The sequence below is a fragment of the Meles meles genome, chromosome 1 (assembly GCF_922984935.1).
Source record: "Meles meles chromosome 1, mMelMel3.1 paternal haplotype, whole genome shotgun sequence".
Lineage (NCBI taxonomy): Eukaryota > Metazoa > Chordata > Mammalia > Carnivora > Mustelidae > Meles > Meles meles.
The window spans coordinates 151,473,253-151,501,024 of record NC_060066.1 but is presented as its reverse complement, the minus strand read 5'-3'; the positions used below and the strand labels follow the sequence as shown (position 1 = coordinate 151,501,024).

Below are 27,772 nucleotides of genomic sequence, written 5' to 3'. Positions count from 1 at the left end.
TGGTAAAGTGATGTCAGAGAAACCAAGCATCATTCAAAGTTGTCAGTTTGCTTTCCTTACAAATATAATAATACAAAACTAAATTTTTTTTTGGTCATCAACATCAGTAGAGTCCCTTCACTTCTGGAATTTGGAATTTTCACATTACACAGTTCCTAAAGAAATGGGCAGTGCCAAACAAAGGAGTGACAGGAGAATTATTTTACCTCTTGCCTTAAGTTCATCTTCTTCTTCCACTTCTATGTCCAAATCATCAAATACAGCAACCAGAGGAGTTTTTAATGTTGTATTGCTGGGTATTTTAAAATCCTTGATAAAAGAAAAGACAGCCAACTTGAAAAAATCTTTTATGTAAAAATTTTTTAAAATTTTATCTCATATACATCTACAGTCTAAAAGTTAAGAGATGTTATTTTAAAACTATTAAGAACAAACTCTGGTATTACTAATCAGAATAAAATTTATACTTACATCAAAAAAAAATTTACATTTGTAACTTGAAAGCAGTAAGGATTTACACTAGGTAAGAGCCTGTCACTCTATATTAAAATATGTACTTGAATTCAACAAAGGCACTTGTGACCTTTCTGAATTTAAACACAATTAATTCAGTGAATTCCAATCCAATTCAGTGAGATCACATCATGGCTAAAAAAAATCTGAATGGAATACCCTACACTGTCTTCTCAGATTCTTTAACTTTTTACAGGAAAAAAATACTTAACTTACTCTATTATAACACACCAACTTATCTGTAGACTTCTATAATCTCTCCTGATCACTTGCTACCTTACTTATTTTGCATCCTTTTGTTCATATGAAATAGTTCACTTGTTTTAAATAGTAATAAAATATTCCAGAATTAATTTTCAAGTATTAGCTTAACTCAAAGGTTACAACTGGTGATCTGCTAGCCCACACTAAAAAAAAAAAAAAAAGAGAGAGAGAGAGAGACAAAGCCTAACAAAAGAAAAACTTTGATCTAATATTTTAAAAATTGGGAGAGCTCACATAAAACTCAGATTATGCAAGTTCTCTTATAACAGATGATCAAACCACAGTGAATCCGTTTAGCAACACTCAGTTAAAGAAGAAGCTGAAGAGCAGCATGCACTTAGCATGTGCTCGGTTTCTCCAACTTATTATAGCCTTATTCCACCTCAACAACGCATGCATATGTACTTTTATACCCACCCACTTCATACATCCACTTTACTTTCCTAGTATCTGTAGATACTAGTACTGTAGATACATTTGAGTTGGCCCCATGGTCTCACTTAGTTATATTTAAGCACAGAGACTTAAAAAAATCACTTAAAATTTTATCTCCCAGAAAAAACTTGTACTAATGACATTTGAATGGTTTCCAATATTATTATTTTATAATTAGTGTTCCAATGAATTGGATTCAAATAACATAGAAATTTTAAACTAAAAAAATCTGTACAAATAACATTTTTTCTTCTGAGTAATTTCTTCAACAATGGGATCAGGAAGTTTCATGAAATTAAATTCATGCCTTTGACTAATGTTTTATAAATATATCTCACTGGAGAATTATTTACAAGCCATCAAAAAAGTATCAGTATATTTATTCAACCTGGTTCAACATTCATTAAGAGTATGAAATCTCAGGATGCCTGGGTGGCACAGGAGGTTGAGCTATAGACTCTTGATTTTGGCTCAGTTTGTGATCTCATGGTCCTAAGATCGAGCGCCATGTTGGCCTCTGCACTCAGCAGAGAATCTGCTTGGAATTCTCTCTCCCTCTGCCTCTGGCCCTCTGCTTGTTCTCTCTCTCTGAGATAAATAAATAAATGTTAAAAAAAAAAAAAAAGAATATGCAGAAATGTCAACAGACAGGTGTTTTAACTTACTTTTCTTAAGTCAGGGATGATTATTTTATTAATGTGTTTTTATTTATATTTCGCTTTTGTGAACTATCTGCACTTATTTTTTTCAACCACCTTTGAGCACTACCCTTATAAATTGTTATTAGTTCCTTATGTGATTACACTCTGTTACCATATTTTTGTTAATAATGCAAGAGTGTTCACACAAATTTACTTTCAGGGCACCTGGCTGGCTCAGTTGGTTAAGCAACTGCCTTCGGCTCTGGTCATGATCCCGGAGTACAGGAATCAAGTCCCGCATCAGGTTCCCAGCTCCACCGCGAGTCTGCTTCTCCCTCTGACCTTCTCCTCTCTCATGCTCTCTCTCATTGTCTCTCTCTCAAATAAATAAATAAAATCTTTTAAAAAAAATTATTTTCAAACTATCAAGGAATTAAAAAAAAAAAACACATTTCTGAATGATAAATAAATATCAGTGGGAAAAACAGTAATGGTAATGTGGTGATTTATCCACTAGAGCCATTCAACAGTAAAACTAGAAATGCAGCAAGTTATACCTTGTCTAAAATCTAGTCATTTTAGCTATAGAATGTGTATGGCGAGCTACTTTATTAGCATAAATGCCTACTATCAAAATATGATAAAGATACAAAAGAAAAATAGAAGAGTCTGTATCAGGGCTCCTGAGTGGCTCAGTGGTTAAACACCTGCCTTCGGCTCAGGCCAGGATCCTGGGATCCTGGGATCCTAGGTTCAAGCCCAGTGTCGTGCTCTCTGCTCAGCGGGAAGCCTGCTTCTCCCTCCCCATTCCCCCGCTTGTGTTCCCTCTCTTGTTGTCTCTCTGTCAAATAAATAAATAAAATCTAAAAAATTAAAAAAAAGAGTTGTTATCAAGGAAGAAAAGAATACAAATACAATGTGATTTTTATGACACATGAGGAAAAATCTCCCTAATGTGTTAATTAAACCATACAGAGCAAATGGGTAAAATAAGTTAGAAGTCACTGTTCTAATTTTTTCATTTCCTTTTTCCTCTTTTTATATGACTGAAAATTCTCAAAATTAAGTGACCAATCTTTGCAAGCCCACACATATTTTGGAACCAAATGTCAATGCTAAGCTTTAAGATATCCTATCTGGTTTTTGATAAATTAGTAAAATGTTCCTAGTAATATAAATGGGGGTAGAGAAGGGATAGAAATGAAAAAAAGGGAGCTGAATTAGTATTTCTAATTCCCTATCAAAGGCCTGCCCTCTCTCCTAGAACCAGATTGCTAGAAAAAGATATACTTTTTTATAGAAAAAGATATACTTTTTTAACCATTTTTTTTTTAAGTTTTAAAACACAACAGGTGCTTTTCCATCTTCAGACATAACCTATTACTCTACAAAAGAACAAAGGCTAGCCTTAGTGTTTCAATCAAGAAAAAAATGCACATTACATCAATTTTTCAAGTACAAATTAGGTACAGTTGTTTTAAATTTCAACTACATGACGAATTCTGAAATCACTACTTGAAAATGTATGATACTTTAGTTAAATAAAGTTAGATTATTACCTGGACATTGTTTTCTTGTGTTTGCTGAAGTGGTCTTACATGAGGCAAAGAAGGCTGAGTTCCTAATTTCCTATCCAAAAATACTTCTTTGCTGCAAGCATAACACCATACTCGAAGAGTGGTAAGGTTCACAGTTAGATAATGCTTTGTCTCCTATATAATTTCACAGGAGGGGAGAAAAGGAAACAAAATTAGATAGAGCTTAGAGCTGAAAACATTTCAAAAGATCATATAAGGGGGCACCTAACTGGCTCAGTTGGAAGCATGGGACTCTTATCTCAGTGTCATGAGTTCAACCCCCACGCTGGGTGTAGAGATTACTAAAAAAATAATAAACTTAGGGGCACCTGGGTGGCTCAGTAGGTTAAAGCCTCTGTCTTCAGCTCAGGTCATGATCTCAAGGTCCTGGGATCAAGCCCCGCATCAGGCTCTCTGCTGGGCAGGGAGCCTGCTTCCCTTCCTCTCTCTCTGCCTGCCTCTCTGCCTACTTGTGATCTCTGTCTGTCAAATGAATAAATAAAATCTTTTAAAATAATAATAATAATAAACTTTAAAAAATCATGATAAGAGGGGCGCCTGGTTGGCTTAGTCGGTTAAGCATCCAACACTTGATTTTGGCTCAGGTCATGATCTCAGGCTCGTAAGACTGAGCACTGCACCCAGCTCTGTATTCAGTGAAGTCTTCTCTCCCTCTGCCACTCCCCTCATTTGCTTGTGTTCTCTCTCTAATAAACAAATAAATCTTTTTAAAAATCATAAGATAAACTTCTGGCCTTTGATGAATAACAATATACTCAAAAGAGTTAAAACTGGAACACCAAAAACACATTCTTCCGGTAAATTGCTCAAGTACAGTGAAAAGTAACCCTACTCTAGAAATTATTCTATCATCATTTTTTACCACTGTTCAACATGAAGACAAACACAAGAGTAAGACTCTGCTTTACAGTTAGCAAATAAGTATAATATAAAAAAATAATTGACAAAAGCACAGTAACTATTCTAGAATATCAGAGTGGCAAACCAATGAGCCCAATGACATGAGTCAAAGCGAAAAACAGCTCAAGCAATAGTGAACGTGTGATCTTGCATATATAAATCTCCGGCCTTTGTATGTATAATGATGCCTGAGCGCCTTGGGATATTCACGCTTAATTAATTCTCTTGAAGAACCCTGACTGAGAATAATTGATGTGACAGAAATATCAATGTGAAAAAGCCAGTTCATTCTCAAGAAACTTGAGAATGGGAGTTCTACCTAATACTAAAAAGAGGCATGCCAGAATTACAGACAAGCACCAAACCCCAGGGTGGAATAGAAAGGGAACTCTAGTTAAGAGGATGTGCAGGAGAAGGTAGTAAGAGTTGAGACCTGAAATTAGCCAAGCCCCATCACAAGCAAAGGCATCCACTCGTAACTTCAATCTTCACATCTCTTAAAATTCCAACTATCATCTTCATGAATCAGGAGGCATACTTCTCAAATCATTACTCTCTTAATTACAACCCCAATCTAATACTGATCTTAGCAATTCCCCTCCCCACCTTTTAAAAAGTATAAGCTAAGGTTTAACACCTCTATATGAAAAAGGGCAAAATTTTGAATTAAAACTTGAAATAATGTTGTATTTGCTTTCCCTTTCCTTAAAGCTCTCCTTAACAAATATCCTACATGAAAATTTTCTGTACACTGGGTGCTATATGCAATTGTTGAATCACTGTATTATACACAAAAACCTAATACAACACTGTACTTTAACCGGAATTAAAATAAAAACTTAAAAAGCAAGCTAGCAAAGAAATAAATAGAAAAAAAACTTCTATATCATACCTGAGAATGTATGGTGCTGTGATCTACTTGGGATTCACCACAACCAACATATGAACATCTATTCTGTAAATAATTACACAAAAAGAAAAATAAAGCATTTTATAACATGTATAAATGTATAATAACACTGCAGTTACAATTAAGTTTTGATTACAGGTTTTAACTTCATGACTAAGTGACTTTACACAGTCAGTTATTTTAACCAAAAAGTATTGGGAAGAGAAGAATAAAATGAGAATATTTCCAAGCTAAAAGCTATGTCACTTCTAATAAAGGCAAGCACAAAATATTTTAATGGTTTACTAAAACTCTGCAAAAGCACAAGTTAAAAACCCAAAGTTTACAGTTTAATTTTTATTATTATCAGTAATGCTCTTTTTAAAGTATATTCATTTATGAAATCCTTTAAGTGTCAAAAAATCTTATTTACCTTATTCAGATATAAATTTTTATAATACTAAACTTTTGGAAAGAAACATACATACCTCCAGGCATGCCCAAAGATTTGGTCCTCTGACTTTACAATCCTGACAAGTACTCTATGAAACAAAAATCACATAGACAACATTATCATTATATTGACACAGCCAAATACATACAATTGACTTATTAATTAAGTAATATTATAGAAAAAAATTAGAGCTCATGAAACAGAGTATTGTAGTAATTTACTTAGAAAATACATATTTGGGAGAAAAATCAATCTAATTTTGTAAGGAAGGAAAAAACCCTGCATCTTACATGAGATTTTTGTATTAAGTCTTCTTTTGTTATTTCACCAACTGAATCCAAATGCAGACAATGGTTTCGAAAAGCTGCCATTTTGTTAGAAATTTTTTCCTGTCTCCCAAGTATTTCCAAATGAGGTAATACCTACAGGACAAATAGCCAAAAAGTATTAATTAAAAAATGCTAATATATTAAAAATGATTAAAATAAAGGACAGGGTGCCAGCGTGGCTCAGTCAGTTAAGGTCTGTTTTTAGCTCAGGTCATGATCTTGGGGTCCTGGGATCAAGCCCTGCATCGGGCTCCCTCAGTGGGAAGTCTGCTTTTCCCTCTCCTTCTGTCCCTCCCCCCAACTTTTGTGCATGCATGGGCACATGTGCTCTCTAATAAATAAAATCTTAAAGGAAAAATAAAAATAAACAAAGGGTAAAATAATAAGCACATGTGTTTACAAGTCTACCCTAGAATATATTTTTCAAATATACTTAGATTACTTTCATAATTTAACTGCACATTGACAATTTCTCTACAAAATTAACATTTTATTAAAACTGATACCTATGTGTCAATGTAAATTTGTTTCTGCATTACTTTTGCTACTTTTTCCTTTCTCTCTCCCATTTCACATTTTAGAATATAAATAAAAGGGGAGAAGTCTGAGTTATTCAATTTAAGTACTCTTAACCTTTTTATTTTTTTTTTAAGATTAACCCATAGGTTATAACAGGAATTAAAGGGAAAGAATAGTCAAATGGAAACATTTGTTTTCATACTAGCAGCAGCCCCTAGTGATGATATACATGAAACTATCTGGTATGTTAGGAATATACCAAGATGGTCACAGATCAGAATTTCTCAACATTGGCACCACTAACATTTTAGGCCAGATCTTTGTTGTGGGAGTTTGTACTAAGCATTGTAAGGTAGTTAGCAACATTCTTGCTTCTACCTTTAGATGCCACAACACCCTCGCCATTCTGAGCTTTAGCAACTACGGTATAAAATTATGTCCTCAAAGGGACAAAATCGTCCCATGGTAAAAACCACATTATCACAAGATCCTTTCAACAACCCTGAGGTAGAGTACCACTATTATCTTCATTTCACATATGGCTAACAGAAGCAAATCTGACTGACTTCCCATTGTCAGCATTTGGCAGAACAGGGATTTCAATCCACCTACGTATCTTATGGGTAGGAGGAAGACTCTGAAGTCAAATAGAATTGAAGATACCAATAAGAGCAGAATGGCATAACTAACTTATGGGGGTATTTGAAGGATTAAATGAGGTAGCACATGTCAAGTGTGTACATACACACAGTACTATACATACACAAGGACATAAAATTTCATTAGGCACTCTGCAGCATCTCATTATATACTTTTTTTTATATGACCAGTAAGGTCTCATACCTGTCTTCCCCATAAGACCATTAAGTTTAAGACTCAGTTTCCCATAGCAATTACAATTTTCCTAATATTCTTCAGGAATTTCCTCAATTCCATTAAACTACACAGAAGGCAAAAAGTTACCAATATACTTAATGTCCTCCAAGAAATCACAATATTACAAATACAACTGAGAAAAAGAATGCTAGGAATACTACAATGTCACTAAATTTTATCTATCTCCACTGTAAATCTAATGAATCATAGAGCTAACTGACATAAAGCATTCAATGCATAGAAATCTTGATTGGTTCAAGTAAAGTGAGTGATTTCCAAGTAAAAGTCTCAAGTTTAAAATTCTGTACTTCTAGATCTTCTTTGAATGTACATTCTTAATAATAAAGCTTTCCATGCCCTTGGTTTATCTTTGGGGTTTCAGAACACTATTTGGGAAAAAATAAGAACTTACTGGGAAAGAATAAACACTTATAAATGCTAAAATATTACATTACTAAACACATTAAACAAAAAGTTTCAATGAAATAAAATTAGTCCAAAATTATCTTGCAACCTATAAAATGCAAAGGAAATCACCCTGGGGGTTAATAGTGAATAAACAGTTTTTCTAAACATTATGTTATTACATAAAATTAGGGATGCCTAGATGGCTCAGTCAGTTAAGTATCTGACTCTTGATTTCCACTTAAGTCATGATCTCAGGATCATGAAATCGAGCCCTCCATCAGGCTCCACACTCAGCAGAAAGTTTGCTAGAGATTCTTTCCCTCTGCCCCCCCCATGTTTATGTGTGTGTACATGCACTCTCTTTCTAAAATAAGAAGTCATTAAACATTACATTATTACATAAGATTAAACAGCCATATTCCAGACTTTTCAGATGCATGAAGCTAAACTTAAAATAACTTAGTATTTTCCATTTCTTACTTATGTTTTAGGACATCTGGTAATCTTCCCCACCTCTCACTTCCTTTTGTGCTTAGATATTTCTTTCTTCTCAACCAATTATCTCTACAGGAACATTCGTTTTCATACTAGCAGCATACTAGTAACAGGAAACAGATTTACACTCTCACCTTAATAAACTAAAAAGCCAGACAATGTATATAAAACAATGGTTATCAAACGTCAGACAATAGGCAACATGACAACTACCCCACCTTACTGCCTAGAAAGAACTTCTAGGCCATAGTATATATAGGAGAAAACCCAGAGTCCAGCAATCTCCTTGAGTTGAAGGGACAGAACTGAAAATGCAGAAAGGCCAAGGGGGCTAGAATTCATAAGGCAGAGTAACAGAGAAGAAACAACGAAATAAACTCAAGAGATTTGTAGAGGGCTACTGTTAGGTTTTCAGCTGAGAACTGATAAGCATGCATGTACATGTGATTAAACTACCCGAAGCAAGGGAAAGTACTGGAAAGGAATAGGTAGAACAATCCTCACAGCCAACACAGATCTGTCTGTGCCCCCCCCCAACAGTAACAGTTTAAAGCCTTCATAATATAGAAGGAATAAAGTACTCAGAGGGTATTTCTTCAGTAATAGGAAATAAAGTACCCCTAGACTAAAACTACTTTTGTTCTGCCTTTTAAAAGCTCAAAAGAAGTATTACAGTGCCAAACTACTCCCAAGACACTTAACTGTGTCCCAGAACAAACCTAAGGATATTTAAGGAAATAAAAAAACAAACAAACAAACAAACAAAAAAACAGCACCAGACAATACAGTAATAATGGCCATGTCTGGCATCCAATCAAAAATTACAAGACAGGGGGCGCCTGGGTGGCTCAGTGGTTTAAGCCGCTGCCTTCGGCTCAGGTCATGATCTCGGGGTCCTGGGATCGAGTCCCGCATCGGGCTCTCTGCTCAGCAGGGAGCCTGCTTCCCTCTCTCTCTCTCTCTCTGCCTGCCTCTCTGCCTACTGTGATCTCTCTCTGTGAAATAAATAAATAAAATCTTTAAAAAAAAAAAAAAAATTACAAGACAGGAGGGGCGCCTGGGTGGCTCAGTGGGTTAAACCCTCTGCCTTCCGCTCAGGTCATGATCCCAGGGTCCTGGGATTGAGCTCCGAATTGGGCTCTCTGCTCGGCAGGGAGCCTGCTTCCCCCTCTCTCTGCCTTTCTCTCTGCCTACTTGTGATCTCTCTCTGTCAAATAAATAAAATCTTAAAAAAAAAAAAAAATTACAAGACAGGAATGCAAGCTGGTACAGCCACTCTGGAAAACAGTATGGCATTTCCTCAAAAAGTTGAAAATAGAGCTACCCTATGACCCAGCAATTGCAATGCTGGATATTCACCCCAAAGATACAAATGTAGTGATCCAAAGGGGCACCTACACCCCAATGCTTATAGCAGCAATGTCCATAATAGTCACACTATGGCCAAAGCCCAGATCTCCAACAGATGAATGGATAAAGAAGATGTGGTATAAAAAAAAAAAAGAAGATACGGTATATATATACAATGGGATACTATTCAGCAATTAATAAAATGAAATCTTGCCATCTGCCTTGACGTGGATGGAACTAGAGTATTATGCGAACCAAAATAAGTCAATCAAAGAAAGACAATTATCATATAATCTCACTAATATATGGATTTTGAAAAATAAGGCAAAGGATCATAGGGGAAGAGACGAAAAAGTAAAACAAGACAAAATCAGAGAGGGAGACAAACCAGAGAGACTCTAATAAGCATAGGAAATAAACTGAGGGTTTATTTCCCTCCAGGGAGGGGAGTGGGGGATTGGGGCAACTTGGTAATGAACATTAAGGAGGACACGTGATATACTGAGCACTGGGTATTACATAAGACTAATGGATCACTGAACTCTACCTCTGAAACCAAGAATACATTACATGTTAATTAATTGAATTTAACTTAAAAAAAAAAAACACTAAAAAAAAGTATTGAGAAACAATTTTGTCCAGCATGACTGTACATCTCCTGTTCATCTGCCCTCGTTTTCAAGGCACCCATCTGATGTCTTAAGACCACTCTCTTGAAATGCCCCTGTGCTACGAAGATGTCCATGGGGCAGTAACCATATTTATGTTGCTCTGTATCATATTTTGTCATCATTCAGTTATAAAATCTTTTATAATTCAAAAAAATTACAAGATAAATGAAGAAAAATCAGATCCTCAGCAAGGAAAAAAAAAGAGATCCAGAAATAACACAGATGACAGGATAAAGGATACACTTTATTTTTTTATTTTTTTTTTAAAGATTTTATTTATTTATTTGACAGAGAGAGAGATCACAAGTAGGCAGAGAGGCAGGCAGAGAGAGAGGAGGAAGCAGGCTCCCTGCAGAGCAGAGAGCCCGATGCGGGACTCGATCCCAGAACCCTGAGATCATGACCTGAGCCGAAGGCAGCGGCTTAATCCACTGAGCCACCCAGGCGCCCCTAAAGGATACACTTTATTTATCATTCATTCATTCATTCAGTAGGCCCCAGGCCCAGCTGGAGCCCAATACACAGCTTGAGTGCATGGTGTGAGATCAAGCCCTGAGCTGAGATCAAGAGTCAGATACTCTACCAACTGAGCCACCCAGGTGCCCCAAAGATGCACATTTTAAAGAGAAACTACACTACAAATTGTAATACAGAAAAAGACTGAGAAAATTAAATGAGAGTATCACTCGGCTGGGTGCAAAAGTATAAATCTGATGAACACTAAAATCGTACAAATTAAAGCAACACAACGAACTCAAAGCACAAGACACATGAAAATTACACCATGGCACATCAAAAACAAATCACTTAAAGGGGACAGTGCAGGCTACTGGATTCCCCACCACACCCTCCATGGGGCTGCCTGACAGGTTAGGTGTGGCTGAAAACAAAGAAGTTTGTTAAAACCAGTAATAAAAACACTATCTTCGAAGTAGCCAAGAAAGGCCAATAACGTATCCTAGGAACAAAGCAAGGCAGAAGATAGAGGAGAAACATGTACAGTATTGAAAGATCACTGTCAAATCACTACTCCATACCTAGGAAAACAGCTTTCTAAATAAAGGCAAAATAAGAACCTCTTATAAAAACGCTGAAAGTGGGATGCCTGGATGGCTTAGTCATCCTTGTCATGCCTTGGGCTCAGGTCATGATCCCAGGATCCCAGGATCCTGGGATTGAGCCTGCCTCAGGCTTTCTGCTCAGTGGGGAGTCTGCTTCTCCTTCTCCCTCCGCAGCACCCCCTCATGTTCTCTCCAGCATGCTCTGCTCACTCTCTCAAATAAAAAATCTCTGAAAAAAATAAAACAAAATAAAAATGCTGAAAGAATTTATTACCAGCATATCTGCACTACAAAACCTACATATGTGCTTCAAAATCTTTTCATGCTCAATTCAAATATAGAAATAGAGGCCTATATGGCCTTTTTTGGCCAACAATACAGACATCCCTCCCTCTCAGCTTTTTCTTGGATACACATATGTCATGATGCATGCAATGCATAAATTATTCAATTAATTCTTCTACAGATGAATATTCTCTTTGTTTCCATATTCTGCCATTAAAAATAACCATATGATCTTGGGATTCTTGGCGGGTTCAGTCAGCAGTATGTGAGACTCTTGAACCTGAGAGTCTGAGTTTAAGCCCTACATTACGCATAAAGATTACTTAAAAAAACAAAAGCGTTAAAAAAACCACATAATCTTAATACGGACCAGTTTGTAAAAACAGACTTCGCAAGATCCCATTTCAAAAATTATACAACTCTCATCTCCACTAATAAGGGAATGAATATACCATTTTCTGCACAGCAACACCATTTTCTGTACTAGCAAAAACAAAACAGAAAGTGTTTTTACTTTTACCATTTAATAGGCACATTGTTAGAATTCATTAGTACTGGGGCACCTGGGTGGCTCGGTGGGTTAAAGCCTCTGCCTTTGGCTCAGGTCATGATCTCAGAGTCCTGGGATCAAGCCCCGCGTCAGGCTCTCTGCTCAGCAGGCAGCCTGCTTCCCTTCCTCTCTGCCTGCTTCTCTGCCTACTTGTGATCTCTATCAAATAAATAAATAAAATCTTTAAAAAAAAAGAATTCACTAGTACTTTAATTTGTATTACTTGACAATCAGTGAGTTTGAGTGCCTTTTCCTAAGTTTTATGGACTCCTAGATTTGCTCTTTTATTAACTGCTTCTTTGACCTTTGCCTTTATTTTTTTTTTTTTACTACTGGGTCCATAATCTATTCTTGTAAAATTAACCCTATCTTCTGGATTCGAATAGAATTTCTACACTGCAAATATTTTTTCAAACGACTTGTTTCTTAAGTTTTAAATTTTGATGAAATAGGGGCGCCTGAGTGGCTCAGTGGGTTAAAGCCTCTGCCTTCAGCTCGGGTCATGATCCCAGGGTCCTGGGATCGAGCCCCACATCGGGCTCTCTGCTCCGCAGGGAGCCTGCTTCCTCCTCTCTCTCTGCCTGCCTCTGCCTATTTGTGATTTCTCTCTGTCAAATAAACAAAATATTTAAAAAAAAAATTTTTTGATGAAATACAGATTTATCATTTTAGAGCCATTTCTAAGTGTACAGTTGAGCAACACTACACAACATTCACACTGTTGTACAACCAACATTGTACAACTTTCACATTGTTGTAAACCAATATCCAGAACTCTTTTCAACTTGCAAAACTGAAACTCCACAGTCATTAAATAGGAGCTCTCCATTCAACCTCCCATCAGCCCTAGGCAACCACCATTCTACTTTTCTCTATGTATTTGACTAGTCTGGGGGTCCAAAGACGTTTACAGTGGAATTATACAGTATGTCTTTGTGATGACATTATTTTACTTAGCCTAATGTTCTAAAGATTCATCCATTTTGTAAGCATATCAGAATTTCCTTCTTTTCCAGGCTGAATAACATTCAGTGGTGTGTGTATATACATTTTGTTAATTCATTCACCCATCATTGGACTTTGGGTTGCTTCCAACTTTTGGCTATTGTGAATAATGTTACCACGAACACAGCTGTACAACTATCTCAAGTCCTTGCTTTTATTTCTTTTGGGTAGATATCCAGAAGTGAAATTCCTGGACGGGGATACCTGGCTGACTCAGTTGGTAGAGCGCGCAACTCTTATCTTAAGGTTCTGACTTTCAGTCCCACATTGGGTGGGAGATTTACTTAAATAAATTAACTTTAAAAAAAATGCTGGGATGGCTCAGATGGTTGGGCATCTGCCTCCAGCTCAGGGCATGATCTCAGGGTCCTGGGATCGAGCCCCGAGTCAGGCTCCCTGCCCAGCGGGAAGCATGCTTTCCCTCCCCACTCCTCTGCTTGTGTTCCTGCTCTTGCTGTCTGCCCAATAAATAAAATCTTTCAAAAAAAAAAAATCGCTGGATCATATGGTAATTCTGTTTTTAAGTTTTTGAGGAATCACCATACTACATGTATACATATATACCAGCAGCCATAGTGGATATACCACTTTACATTCCCAGTCCATTGGAACCCATCGGAAGCCTTTGGAAGCCATTGGAACAAGGGTTCCAATTTCTCCACATCCTCACCAAACCTTACTTTTCTGTTTGTTTTTTTTTTTCTTGTTTTTTGATAGTAGCTATCCTAATAGGTGTGAGGTGATCTCACTGTGGTTTTGATTTGCATTTCCCTAATGATTAGTAATGCTACCTTTTCATGTATTCATTAGCCATTTATTTATATACCTTCTTTGGAGAAAGTCAACTCCTTTCTGCTTTTAATTGGGTTGTTCATTTCTTTTTATTGTTGAGTTTAGGAATCCTTTACATATTCTGGGTATTTAAGTCCTTATCAGACATATGACTTGTAGTATATTTTCACCCATTCCATAGAAAGCTGCCTTTTTTTTTTTTTAAGATTTTATTTATTTATTTGACAGACAGAGATCACAAGCAGGCAGAGAGGCAGATGGGGGGGGGGGAGCAGACTCCCCACTGAGCAGAGAGCCCGATGCGGGGCTCAATCCCAGGACCCTGGGATCATGACCTGAGCCGAAGGCAGAGGCTTTAACTCCCTGAGCCACCCAGGTGTCCCTACAGGTTGCCTTTTCACTCTCTTGACTGTGCCCTCTGAGGCACCGCTTTTAATATGATATAGTTAAATTTATCTATTTATCTTTGTTGCTATGCTTTTGGGGTCATATCCAAGGAATCACTGCCAAATCCAATGTCACAAATGTTTTCTTCTAAGAGTTTTAGTTCTTATGCTTAGGTCTTTCATCCACTCAAGTCAATTTTTCTATGTGGTGTAAGGTAAACATCCAACTTCATATGTTTGCATATGGGTATATAATTTGCCCAGTTCCCTTTGTTGAAAAGACTTTCTCCCCACTTTAAACAGTCTTGGCACTCTTGTCAAAAAACATTTGACCATCTATATGAAGGTTATTTATGGACTCTATGCTAGTCCACTACCTTATGTCTGTCTTAGTAACCATACTGTTAACTTTCTTACAGTAACCTTTATCATTAAAGGGTTTAATTTTTTTTAAGATTTTATTTATTTATTTGACACAGAGAGAGAGATCACAAGTAGGCAGAGAGACAAGCAGAGAGAGGTGGGGGAAGCAGGCTTCCCACTGAGCAGAGAGCCCGATGCGGGGCTCGATCCCACGACCCAGAGATCATGACCTGAGCCGAAGGCGGAGGCTCAACCCACTGAGCCACGCAGGCGCCCCAAAGGGTTTAATTTTTATAAAATCAAACATGTTTCTTATAATAGCTTGAGTTTCTAATCTTAAAATTTCCTAGTCTATGTAGCTAAAACTGTAGAATAACCTTAAATATTTTTTAAAAGATTTATTTGAGAGAGAGAGAGATCACAAGTAGGCCGAGGGCAGGCAGAGAGAGAGAGGAGGAAGCAGGCTCCCTGCTGAGCAGAGAGCCTGATGTGGGGCTTGATCCCAGGACCCTGGGATCATGACTTGAGCGGAAGGCAGAGGCTTTAACCCACTGAGCCACCCTGGTACCCCTAAACAAGGCTTTAATCCACCTGGGGTTTATCTTAAGACAGGAACCCAATTTTACTTTCTTCCTGATGGGCAGACAGTTGTACCAGCACCACTTACTACACAATCTACCAATGACCCATGAATTGTAATACTATCTTTACCTTTATTACACTTGCATATATTTCTGAATCCTTCATTTGGTTTTACTAAGGTACTTATGCCAATACCATATTTAATCTGAATACACAAAATGCAGAGTATTTTGGTAACTGTAAGACATTCCTCCTTCACTATTCCTTTCCAGCTTCCTTGGCTATTCTCTGAATACATTGGAAAACATGATAGTTTTACCTCGTTTTCCAACATTGATACTAATTATTTAACGTTACTGTTTTAATGCATTTACTAGAATCTCTAAGGCAATGTTAAAAAAAAGTGATTTTGAGCATTCATTTCTGGGTCCTTATTTTAATGGTTTAGCCATTTAAGATATTTGCTATAATTTCCTCCTATTCTTAATTTACTTTGATTTTTTCTAAGCCCAACCTAGGGCTTGAACTCACAACCCCAAGATCAAGAGTCGTATGCTCTACTGAATAAGCCAACAAGGCACACATCTAAATAGAAATGGTCTTTTTTTTTTTTTTTTTAAGATTTTTATTTATTGGGGCGCCTGGGTGGCTCAGTGGGTTAAAGCCTCTGCCTTCAGCTCAGGTCATGATCCAGGGTCCTGAGATGGAGCCCCATGTCGGGAATCTTCGCTCAGCGGGGAGCTTGCTTCCTCCTCTCTCTCTGCCTGCCTCTCTGCCTACTTGTGATCTTTGTCAAATAAATAAATAAAATCTTTAAAAAAAAAAAAAGATTTTTATTTATTTATTTGAGAAGAGTGAGTGAGTGAAAGACAGAAGGAGCAGGGGAAGGGTCAGACAGAGAGGGAAAAGAAGACTCCCCACTGAGCAGGGAGCCCAACATGGGGCTCGATCCTGGGACTCTGGAATCATGACCTGAGCCGAAGGCAGATGCCCAGTTAACTGCGCCACCCAGGCACACGAGAAGTGATCTTAATGAAGTTTATTAAATGTCTTCTCAGCAGCTGATGATTTACTATACTCCTTACTTCATCCATTGATATAACCTATTAACAGATTTGATACGAATGATCCTTGCATTGGTATACCCCTATGGGTCAAAATGTACTATTAGTCTGTTGCTTCATATTTAGATTCTATTGGCTAATACTGTATTTAGAAATTCTGCAAGTGCAATTGACTCTTTTGGGTAACATTTTTATCAGGGATAAAAGTATGTATGCTTCACAGAATGCATTCAGTAGCTTTGCATCTTCTATACCATAGAAAAGGTTGTATTATTTATCATTGTTGTATGTTCTTTACAAATTAAATGAAACTCAGTTGTGCAATTATCTGCTATGGTGCATCTTCGGAGGATATACCTTCAATCATCTTGACCCTTTAGTGGGAATGGGTCAATTCAAGTTTTTCACTTCTTGGATCAAATTTACTAACTTATATTTTGCTATTAAATCATGCATGCCCTTTCAATTTTCAACCTGACATCGTAGCATGCATGTAATATTGTCAAAATCTGCATAACATGGGACGCCTGGGTGGCTCAATCGGTTAATCCGCTGCCTTCGGCTCAGGTCGTGATCCCAGAGTCCTGGAATCAAGTCCCGCATCGGGCTCCTTGCTCAGCGGGGAGCCTGCTTCTCTCTCCGTCTTTGCCACCACTGTCTACTTGTGCGCGTGTGCACTCTCTGATAAATAAAATCTTTTTTAAAAAATCTGCATGTAACAGTCCATTAATCTCTCCTATACATGTGTCTTTGATGTTTCCTTTCTCATTCCTTTTTTTCTTCTACAAGTGTTCATCTAGTTCATTGGTCTTTGCAAAGAATCAGCTTTGCAATATATTCTTTCCACTATTTTTGTTCTGTTGTTTCCAACTCCATTAATTACAGTTTTATCTTTAATTTCCATGTCCTACTTGGTTTTGGTTTTATTTTCTTAATCCCTAAATATGGGAACTAATTTCCTTTTTTTTTTTTTTACTTAATGAAAGTATTTAATTAGTATCCATTTTCCTCTAAATACCAATGTTGGCCAATTAAACAGAAATCTTCTTATTGCTTTCTAGATAGTTTTAATCTTGCTTTTGATTTTAAAATGTTTTAAGTCCAGAAAAAAATGTTTTAAGTCCATCACCAGAAGAATGGATATATAAAGGTACGTTCACAAATAAATACTACACAACAGTTTGATCTTGAAATGGATGGATAATTTATCAACAGGGATAGATCTAAAGTACACAATGTTGGGTTAGAAAAAAAGGAAGATACAGAATAATACATACTATATGAAACCACTAAAGTAAAAATTTAAAACCTGCATTATAGCACAATGTATCTGGATGTAGACCTTCTATAAAAATATAGTTATTGGGGGTGCCTGGGTGGCTCAGTGGTTTAAGCCGCTGCCTTCGGCTCAGGTCATGGTCTCAGGGTCCTGGGATCGAGTCCCGCATCGGGCTCTCTGCTCAGCAGGGAGCCTGCTTCCCTCTCACTCTCTCTGCCTGCCTCTCTGTCTACTTGTGATCTCTCTCTGTCTAATAAATTAAAAAAAAAAAAATCTTAAAAAAATATATATATATAGTTATTGAAGGATACGTACTCTTTTGCTTCAGAGCAAAGAAATGAAGACTGGGGAAAGATTAAGTACTCTCTGTTCTGGTGTCTGGTATTAACTTTTTGGTATCTAAACAATTTAATGAGAACTAGTGCATATAAACAAAAGCTAGTAATTTGTACCAAGGCAATTTAGTGTTCCTTATAATTAAACATAACACTACCTAAACAGAAGGCTCTTAATATTCTAGTTACCTAGTTTTACTCAATTAATTCACTATGAAAACAAAATCATTCTTTTATTCCTTTTTTTGATAAAGATTTATTGAGAGTAGGATATTTAGACACAATAGGGCAAGGCAACAGGGGTTCAAGCTACTTCAATTTCTTCTCCAATGTATACCAAAAGAAAGGCAGCATGCATACTCTCACTCTGGTCTGACAGTTTGTCCAGGGAAGACAGGTACTAGGCATTAGAAAAGACAGACCACACAAAGGCAGTGAAAATAAATGTACATGAAAATGCCTTTCGTTCAGTATGTAAATGTAGATCCCACAAAACTCTGAGATTCCTCTAGAAGCTTGTGGTTCACAGGATAGGAATCACCAGGGAGCACAAGAAAATTCAAGTTCTGTATGGAAATTAAGGCTTTCCATAACTGACCTCAATTTGTCCTTACTTTGGCAATCTTTTATCTGGCAACCTTCTCCTCCAACCACCCTAACTAGACTTAATTGAAATTTTCTCAGCCTTATTATGATGGCAATAACCCCAACTAAAAAAATGTTCCTGGTTGAATTCATGTTCTATAATTTACAGCTCAATTGCCCATCTACAGATTCAAAACTGCTTCTAAAGATACTACTTTTAAGCTGGGGGAAAGAGGGAATACCTTGGCAGTACAATCAAGTTTCATGCCCAAAATTCTGCCCGTGCCATCCAAATAACAAGAAGAGCACATATTCAAATTTTAGGAAAAGCATAGGGACCTATGTTATTATTATTTGTCACAAAACAGGACATAGTTGGTGGCCTAATAAGAACCTTTTAATATTGAGAAACTGTCTACATTCCATTGTCTAGTCTATTCTAAAAGGTAAAGCTATTTATAAAGTCAGATTCAAGCAACCATGAGAAAAAAATTACTTCAGGAAAACTGGTAAATAATTTAATAGTTTTAGAGAAGATTGATACAAATCCAGTAAGTCTTTACTAGCAGGTGGCAGAACTGTTTGTATTTTTAACAAAAATCTGGATAAAGGCACAGAAGGCAGGCTTGTGAAATCTAGTTATAAAATTATAAAAACTAAGCTTCTTAGGGGTGCCTGGCTGGCTCAGTAGGTAGAGTATGCAATTCTTAATCTCAGGGTTGTAAATTTAAGCCCCACATTTTAACTGTGAATGTTTCTTATAGATAGTGGAGAGTAGAGAGTACACTTAGGATGTACAGAATTTTGAATCGCTACATTGTACGCCTGAAACTAATATACCATTATATGTTAAACTATACTGAAATTAAAGTTAAAAACGATAAAAAAAATTAACTGAAAATAGTTGTTCTCTTTTTAAGATTTCATTTATTCGAGAGAGAGTACAAGTAGTGGGGAGAGCCAGGGGGAGAGGGAGAGGCAGGCTCCCCACTGAGCGGGGAGACTGAAGAGGGGCTGATCCCAGGACCTGGAGATCAGGACCTGACCCGAAGGCAGACACTTAACCATCTGAGCCACCCAGGTGTCCCTGAAAGTAATAGTTTTTAAAGAAGAAATAAACTATTCGGAAAAATAAAGTAAAATTAACAAAGATGATCATACCATATTCTATATCAGGGTTCACAGAATCTTAAAGTGACACTAAAAGTGTTTCAAGTGTTTAGAATCCAGACTCTAGGCAGATGCATGGAACAACAGTGCAATTCTTACTCAATTTATCAAAAGGTTTTAGAATAAAAAGAGTAATCAGGGGCGCCTGGGTGGCTCAGTGGGTTAAGCCGCTGCCTTCGGCTCAGGTCATGATCTCAGGGTCCTGGGATCGAGTCCCGCATCGGGCTCTCTGCTCAGCAGCGAGCCTGCTTCCCTCTCTCTCTCTCTGCCTGCCTCTCTGTCTGCTTGTGATCTCTCTCTGTCAAGTAAATAAATAAAATCTTTAAAAAAAATTTAAAATAAAAAAAATAAATAAATAAAAATAAAAAAGAGTAATCAGCCTTATCATACTCACAAACTAGACTATAGGGCAACTGGGTTGTTCAGTCCCTAAATGACTGCCTTCAGCTCAGGTCATGATCCCAGTGTCCTGTAATCAAGCCCCATATCGGGCTCCCTGCTCAGTGGGGAGCCTACTTCTCCCCCTCCAGCTCCCCCATGCTTGTGTTCTCTCTTGCTACCTCTGTCATAAATAAATAAAATCTTTTCTAAAAAAATTAACTAGATTATATCTGGGATATTTTATTTATGAAGAATACTAAAAGCTACAGAGTAAGAATACCTTCCAAAGAAATCCTTAAAAATAAATAATTTGAAAACTATCCGATAAGACAACACTGTGGCTAAGAGTATTTCCTGGAACAAGGCTACATGGGTTCTATGTCCTAGGTTTCTGACTGGAGATTAAGTTATTTCTCTGTGCTTCAATTCCCTCATCTAAAAAACTGGAATGAGCATAAATATCTACCTCATGAAGTTCTGGAGTATATATAAAGTACATATAAAGTGCTGGGGCACTGGGGAGGCACAGTCTGTGAAGCCTCTGACTCTATTTCGGCTGAGGTCACAATCTCATGGGTCTTGAGATCCAGCTGCCTCAGGTTCTGCACTTAGCAGGGAGTCTGCTTGAATATTCTCTCCCTCTTCCCCTCCCCTGACTCCAGCATGGTTGTGTATATACTCTCTCTCAAATAAATAAATCTTTAAAAAGAAAAAAAAGAAAAACACATATCAAGTGCTTTGAACAGAGTGAGATAATAATAAAATATTAACTACTACATAAAACAATTCAAGTAAGGATGTTTAGACAGAAGACAAAGGTTGGCAGACTTGATATATGTGTTCCAGATATTTGGACATAATGATCCTTTCTTTTATGTATGAGGAATCCTTTCTTTTTTATGTTAACTGGAGAAAGTTAGCATTAGTAATCCCAATCAGTGGTGAAGATTTTCAATGATTAGAGCTATAAGAGATCTGGCAGTAAGGGGAAAAACTCAACTTCCCTTCATTTGATAGGACAATTCTGAAGCAGTTCTACAAAAATCTTCACAGGACTAATGCCCCGCTGCACACACACCAGACCCCATTCACTGCCTTTTTTCCCCTTCCTTAACTCTTTACCCACTCCCTCACTGCGGCTTCCAGCATCTCACCTGAACCCATGTCTTTCTGTTGTTTTTAATTTAAGTAACTTTACTTAACATGGGGCCCAAACTCATGACCCTAAGATCAAGATTCACATGTTCTACCAACTGAGCCAGCCAGACACCTCTGCACCAATGTTTTTATCTAAAGGCCTGCTTTCAAGATAGCACTTCAGAGAAACTACAAGGACCACAAAAGTAATGCTACAGATATCTACCTAAAGCTGCCCAAGGAATCTCCTGGTCTCATCTTCTCCCAATTACAACTCAATCTATATTCATATGGAATACATACCTCTTCTGATCAAACACCTTTAATGAAGTCTTTCATAATTTGTTTTTTTCATCTCCTATTACTAAATTACATAATGCATAACTTACTATCAGCCAAATTGTTCTACTGATCCTTTCTTAAACATAACTTCTATCTTCCAGGAACCCAATTATCTTTTTATTTTAGAAATGTCCTACAATATTTCCCTGTTGAAAACCTTTCAAAGCTCACATATCTCAAACACCATATCTACCACTCAATTATAAGTAAGTTTCCCTCGCCTAAATTCCTGGTTGTAAGACACTTACAGTAGCAGTGGGAAAAAAAAAAAAAAAAAAAAACTAGCCTACTTGATTACAAGTTTGACTCTAAGTTCTCTGAAGGCAGAAACCACCATTCATTCTTTTTAGTTTCCAAAGGGGTTTCCCTGGTAAACTTACAGATGTTTACTTACTTGTCTTTTAAAATAACTTTATTTTGATACATGCACAATTTTTAAAGTATCAGTTCTCAGAGAACCTGGCTGCCTCATTTCAGTGGGGCATGGGACTCGATCTCAGAGTCATGAGTTCAACCCCCACGATGAGCACAGAGCTCACTTTAAAAACATAATAATAATAAAGATAAAAGTTATCTTAATATATATATACCATATATATATATATATATACTATACTATACAAAACTCATGCTCCTTTTTATAGATGATTATACCACTGCACTTATTTTAGATTCTTTGGAACTACCTTATTTATCAAAATGCTCTTGCCATCACATGCAAACTCAAAAAAAAAAAAAAAAAAAACTTTAAAAACTGCACTAAAGAAGGAGCTGTTACTGGGGCATCTGTCTGGCTCCGTCAGAGGAGCATGTCGCTATTGATCTTCAGGTTGTGAATTCAAGCTCCACGTTTGGCTTAGGCTACTTAAATAATTAAAACTTTTTAAAAAATGCTGTTACTTAATACTTTCTTTTTAAAAGATGTCCATATTTCACATTTCTTACCAAAAATCTTCCATCATAGGGGCGCCTGGGCAGCTCAGTGAGTTAAGCCTCTGCCTTCGGCTGGGGTCATGATCTCAGGGTCCTGGTATCAAGCCAGGCATCTGCTCAGCGGGGAGCCTGCTTCCCCCTCTCTCTGCCTGCCTCTCTGCCTACATGTGATCTGTCTGTCAAATAAATAAATAAAATCTTTTTTTAAAAAATCTTTCATCATTTATGTACTTCATTTTCCTGCAGAATCCACAGTCTTATTTTATAATTCACAGTGTTCTAGTATCTATTTGAATTCCAATTTTTATCAAAGGTTACTTCAGCAAGATTATTTCAGGCTTTAAGAAGTTCTGATCCTTACACAATTTTGAAATGCTTTTGTCACGAGAAAAGACCACTTCTTGGCATTCCTAATTCAGAGACTTGGCATGAGGTTCAACTAAGATTGCACATGTGAAAGGTCATTGAAAATTCTAACAGCAATGCATAAAAATTAAAAATGATCTCAACTCAGAACTTCATATATTTAAAATAAACTACTACAAGCTAATGCCATTAAACTGCACTGTTATTTGGTTATTGGTAGTTTATGAAAGACAAAAAAGTGAAAGATGGCAATAAATGAGATCAAAAATAAGATGCAATCTTAAGTAGACTATACCTCTTGCATACAGAAGGTCAAATATTTTATTCCTGGAATACTTTTCATATGGTCCTTTTCTTCCAATCCTACCAAACTAAATGAAACAACCCAAATTTGCCAGCATAATGTAACTATTATTGTTACCTTCTTTTAAAATTAACACTTCCTATCAATAAGATTCCTACTTTTCCCTTTATTTTAGTATCATGAATTCATTAATAATATTTGTATTAAGTTCAAGTAAAAGAGTTTATTATCTGATTTGGTCAGACCTTCCCAAATGATAAAATCGCCTCAACTAGAAATGGATCAAAGACAACATCATTATTTTTTAAACAGGCTTTTCTTAAAGGAAAAATAATCTAATTAAACTTTTAAAAATTATATAATTCTATACATCTCAAGCAAGAAATATAGAGAGCCTTGTGGTAAAATTCGTCCTCAGTTTAGAGCCTATGCATGTTCCGGGTAGGATTTTACCCTCTGGCCCAATTTTCCAGGCCCAAGGCTAATTATAAGAAAATGTTGAGTGCAAAACACCTAGAAGATTCTCAAACAATAGCTCAACCTGCACTCTGTAAACATTCAAATGAAAAATATTTTGTTACTTGGAAAATATATGAGTAAAAGTCTGGGAAACTACACACTATGGAAATTTGAGACAAACAAAAGCTGCAGATGGACAGACTGTAACCTCTAAAACAACATGGGTCAAATACTGATCGAAGAGAAATTCCAGGGACGGCGGCACCTAGGACTTTCCCGTTAATAACAATGAATAACGGGGCTTTGGGGCTGCATGAATAGGTCCGAGCACCTCAACTGCGCCGCAAAGCGAAAGCAGGACCTGGGAGCCAGCGCGCTGCGGGGCTTCCAATCATCTGCGCCCACCGTAGAGGACTGGAAAACCAGAGGGGACACCATGGACAGGAGCGGGGCCCGTCTCGGGGATCCGCCTCCCCCTCTAGCCTCCCGCTTCCCAGGGGACACTCCCCTGGGGACCCTTCCTTAAACCTACGACTGACTTGCGTCTTTCGTCGATCCCCGCCGTGGCGGCCACCAGATCATTCCTGTAACGCAGAGCACAGAGACCTAGGCCTTCATCTCGCCCGCGCGCCCACCACCACCCCAGAACAAGAAAAAGAGGCCACTGCAGCGGCTGCAGCCCCAGAGCGCGGGAGCGAGAACCGAGACTGGCCCCCGGCGGCAGGCGAAGAGCCCTCCGGCCCCGCGCCCCTCCCAGGAGCGCCGCGCTCACCTCCACGGCCTTCCCCGCGGACCCCGCCAGCGCGGCTAACGGTGGCCTGAGGCCGCACCTCCGCAAAATCCTCTTTCACTCCCCGGGATTCGGAGAGGGGAGGTGTCGCGTCAGGAAGGCCGGGAAACGGCTCCGCAGCGATGCCCGCGGGATCCCCGCCTCCCGCACCGGCCACTTCCCGCAGCAGCCGCAGCTCCTTCCGGTGTCTCCGCGGACGCCGCAGGCGTCTGGGGCGTCGCGGTAGGGCGGGAAGGGGCGGAGCTACCGGGATTAAACCGCCCCGCCCCTGGGGCGTGGCCGCGGTAGCTGGGCCCAGGTGCGGAGACCCCGGCCTGCCCTCACCGCCGGCTGTTAGAGAGTAGCTCCAGCGCCGGGACCCAGTACATGCAGAGCAGTTTTAGGCTTCGGGCTCGTCTCGTTTTTACGCATGTTCTCCCCCTTTTCTATATTTACACTATACTACCTTTAGCAAGTCTTGTCTCAATGCATTAGAGAATTTGCATTAAGGCTGGCCACTGAAGGGCCTCAGGTTTCCAACCTTATGCACAGAAGTATTAGGCAACCCAATTCAATTCTGTTTTCTCTCCTCTCCTCTTTCTTCTACCAACTTCTTAGGGCTTAGATTCTCTGAAAGTAATTCCGTTTCCTTTTCCACATGTGCAAAGGAGAAATTCATCTCTCCCATTTTCCCCTAGGCCAAAATCAAGATCAAATGAAATATTTATTGAAACCTTAGTATTTGCTTAGTGCCTAGAGCACTGAAAGAGAACTGCTTTTTAATTTATGTAACTTAAAACGTGTTCAGTTGATTGCTACACAAACAATAAAAACAGTTAAATTAATGAAAATTATTGTTAAAATTGCTGGTTTCAATCTATCCGATTATCTCTAACTTTGTAGTCTCCAAAATGGGACCATGTAGCCAAGTACAATGCAAGATGCTCACTCTCCATCAGAATCAAGTAGAAAATATGGGAGCTTCTACTTCTATTTTTATGATAAAAGTGGGAAAAAATGAACCTTAGCTAGATAGGGATTGACACCAATACCTCAGTTTGCACCACAATGATCACCTACCTGGGTTCACTGAAAGAGAAAGGAGGTTTCACAATTTGGAGGATGCCTATGGCACTACCATTCCTCTCTTTCTTTTTTTTTTTTTTTCAGCATATTTAAAAATATTGCAGTTTACATACCACAAGGATGTAGGCAATGTGGTTAATTTTTATTTTTAAAAATTGAATATCTAAATGTTTTAACTATTCCTCATTTGTTAAGAGTGATTATGAAAAACATTTGTTCTCTGATGTCTTGTTCTCTGGTATCAGACTTAAAGGAGAGTTGTATAGATTTATTTGAAAAAAGACAGTGTCGGGGCATCTGGGTGCTCAGTCGGTGAAGTGTCTGCTTTTGGCTCAGGTTGTGATCCCTGGGTCCTTGGATTGAGCCTCTCAGTGGGGGCAGGCTCCCTGCAGAGCCTGCTTCTCTCTCTTCCTCTGCTGCTCCCCCTGCTTGTGCTCTCTCACTCTCTCTGTCAAATAAATAAATAAACAACAGTGTTTTAGATTTTCTAACCTTTGCTATGATGACAAGAGGCTCTCATCAATATGCTAGTTGCAAAAAATTTTTAATGTGTACATTTAATATTTAATCAGAGTAAAAATGGTGGGGGAGAAAGAATGAAGTAAAGGAAGAAAAAAAGAAATAGGGGTAGGAAGAAGGTGGAAGGAAGACAATTGAGTGATCACATCAAAACAAATACCTTCTCATTTTTGCAATTGAGTATTGGCAAGTGAAAATGTCACAAAACATACATTTGATGTTTATATACCTGAGGCTGAATAAGCCTTTGCAAATGCTCTTCCCTGAGTCAGACACGCTATTACTAGACACTCCCAACTTCCATCCCTCATTCATCTGGCTACCCCCAGCTCTGATATTCCTTGTTTAAAGATTTTATTAATTATTTTTTTTTCTTTTTTAAAGTGATAGAGCGCATGAGTAGGGGGAGGGGCAGAGGGAGAGAGACAATCTCAAGCCCACTCCTTGCTGAGCACAGAGCCCAACATGGGCCCGGCCAGGATCTCACAACCCCGAGATCACAACCAAAGCTGAAATCAAGAGTCTGTTGGTCAACAAACTGAGCACCCAGGTGCCCCTGGATATTCCTTGTTTAAAGCAACACTGTTTACCCTGTTATTCCTCATTTCAGCATCCTGTTGTGTTTCCTTCAGATAATTTATTATAAATTTTAATTATGTTAAGATTTTTGTGTATATTTAATTTTTTGCCTATGTCTTCAGAACTGTAAAGCTCAGTGAAAGCAGTGAGTATTTTTGTCTTGCTTGCAATATTCTCATAGTCCAGCTTTGAAAGACTCAAATATTTGTTGATTCTCAACTGAGGATGGTGGGTATTTGCCCCAAGGTGGACATCTGTAATATTCCTGAGGAGGACTGGAAGAAGAGAAATTAGCTACATTCCTTTGCAGTAACATGACAGGAGAGTCCAAAACGTGATTAGTGCCACTATTGGGAAACCCTGATTTAAACTGAGGCTTTATAATATGTTTTTTGGTTATAAGTGACAGAAACTCAAACTGTTGTTCCTAACGTGATGAACAAGAAGGATTTGGTAGAGGACAGGCAGAAACCAATTTTGTTGTTTCTCATTATTGTCTCTGAAAATCTCTGAAGATCCCTTTCTGCTCCTAAGATAAAATCTTAAGCAAAGCCTTTAGCTTTTCCAGTCACTCCCAAGTAGTTAAAAAATCCTCCAGTCATGTTCTAATAATAAATAAATGGTCTTTTCTCCCGGGTATTAAAAAATCCTGTCCAGTGTAATGTGAAATATGCCAGAACCACACAGGTAAAAAAATTATCTGCCATTCCTTCCCTACCCTTTCCCTTGACTTGCTTTTCATTTTGGGCTGCTCCTGGGCTGAGGAAGATAAGGACAGAAATGATCTTTACTGACTAGAATAGTTATAGCCTGGTGTCATTGCCCTGTAGGTATAGCAGAGGTCTGAGGCTTATCATTGTCTCCTGGAATCATCACTCACCTATAATCCCTTGGCTCAGCAGTATATCTTCTGGTGTACCTTATGACATATGCCTTAGTCCCCTGGTTTCCAGGGATCCATCCAAAGGTTAGGATCATCTCACTCATGCAGACAGTCCTACTGGACAGCCTCTCTCAAGGTGATCCAATCCAGCTCTCTTACACGGATGGGGGCCTCACTTGGTCCACCAAAAGCACATGTGTATCTTTCACAGAAGT

The 27,772-nt window shown here is 38.0% G+C and overlaps 1 protein-coding gene across 4 annotated transcripts in view; it reads right to left on the bottom strand.

Moving 5' to 3' along the window:
• Positions 1 to 24,691, bottom strand: part of USP33 (ubiquitin specific peptidase 33) — a 57,370-nt gene extending 32,679 nt beyond the window's left edge. For 2 of the 4 annotated variants that reach the window (XM_046014722.1, XM_046014738.1), the window contains exons 1-6: positions 24,494 to 24,691; positions 5,985 to 6,116; positions 5,729 to 5,782; positions 5,244 to 5,306; positions 3,413 to 3,565; positions 207 to 309 (exon numbers count right to left, since the gene is read on the bottom strand). In XM_046014722.1, the coding sequence (XP_045870678.1) occupies positions 207 to 309; positions 3,413 to 3,565; positions 5,244 to 5,306; positions 5,729 to 5,782; positions 5,985 to 6,065 (454 nt within the window). In that variant the 5' untranslated portion in view covers positions 6,066 to 6,116; positions 24,494 to 24,691. Of the gene's footprint in view, positions 1 to 206; positions 310 to 3,412; positions 3,566 to 5,243; positions 5,307 to 5,728; positions 5,783 to 5,984; positions 6,117 to 11,418; positions 11,633 to 24,493 lie in introns of those variants that run through there. The other 2 variants (XM_046014729.1, XM_046014747.1) reach the window with 2 other exon arrangements.
• Positions 24,692 to 27,772: the final 3,081 nt, after the last annotated feature.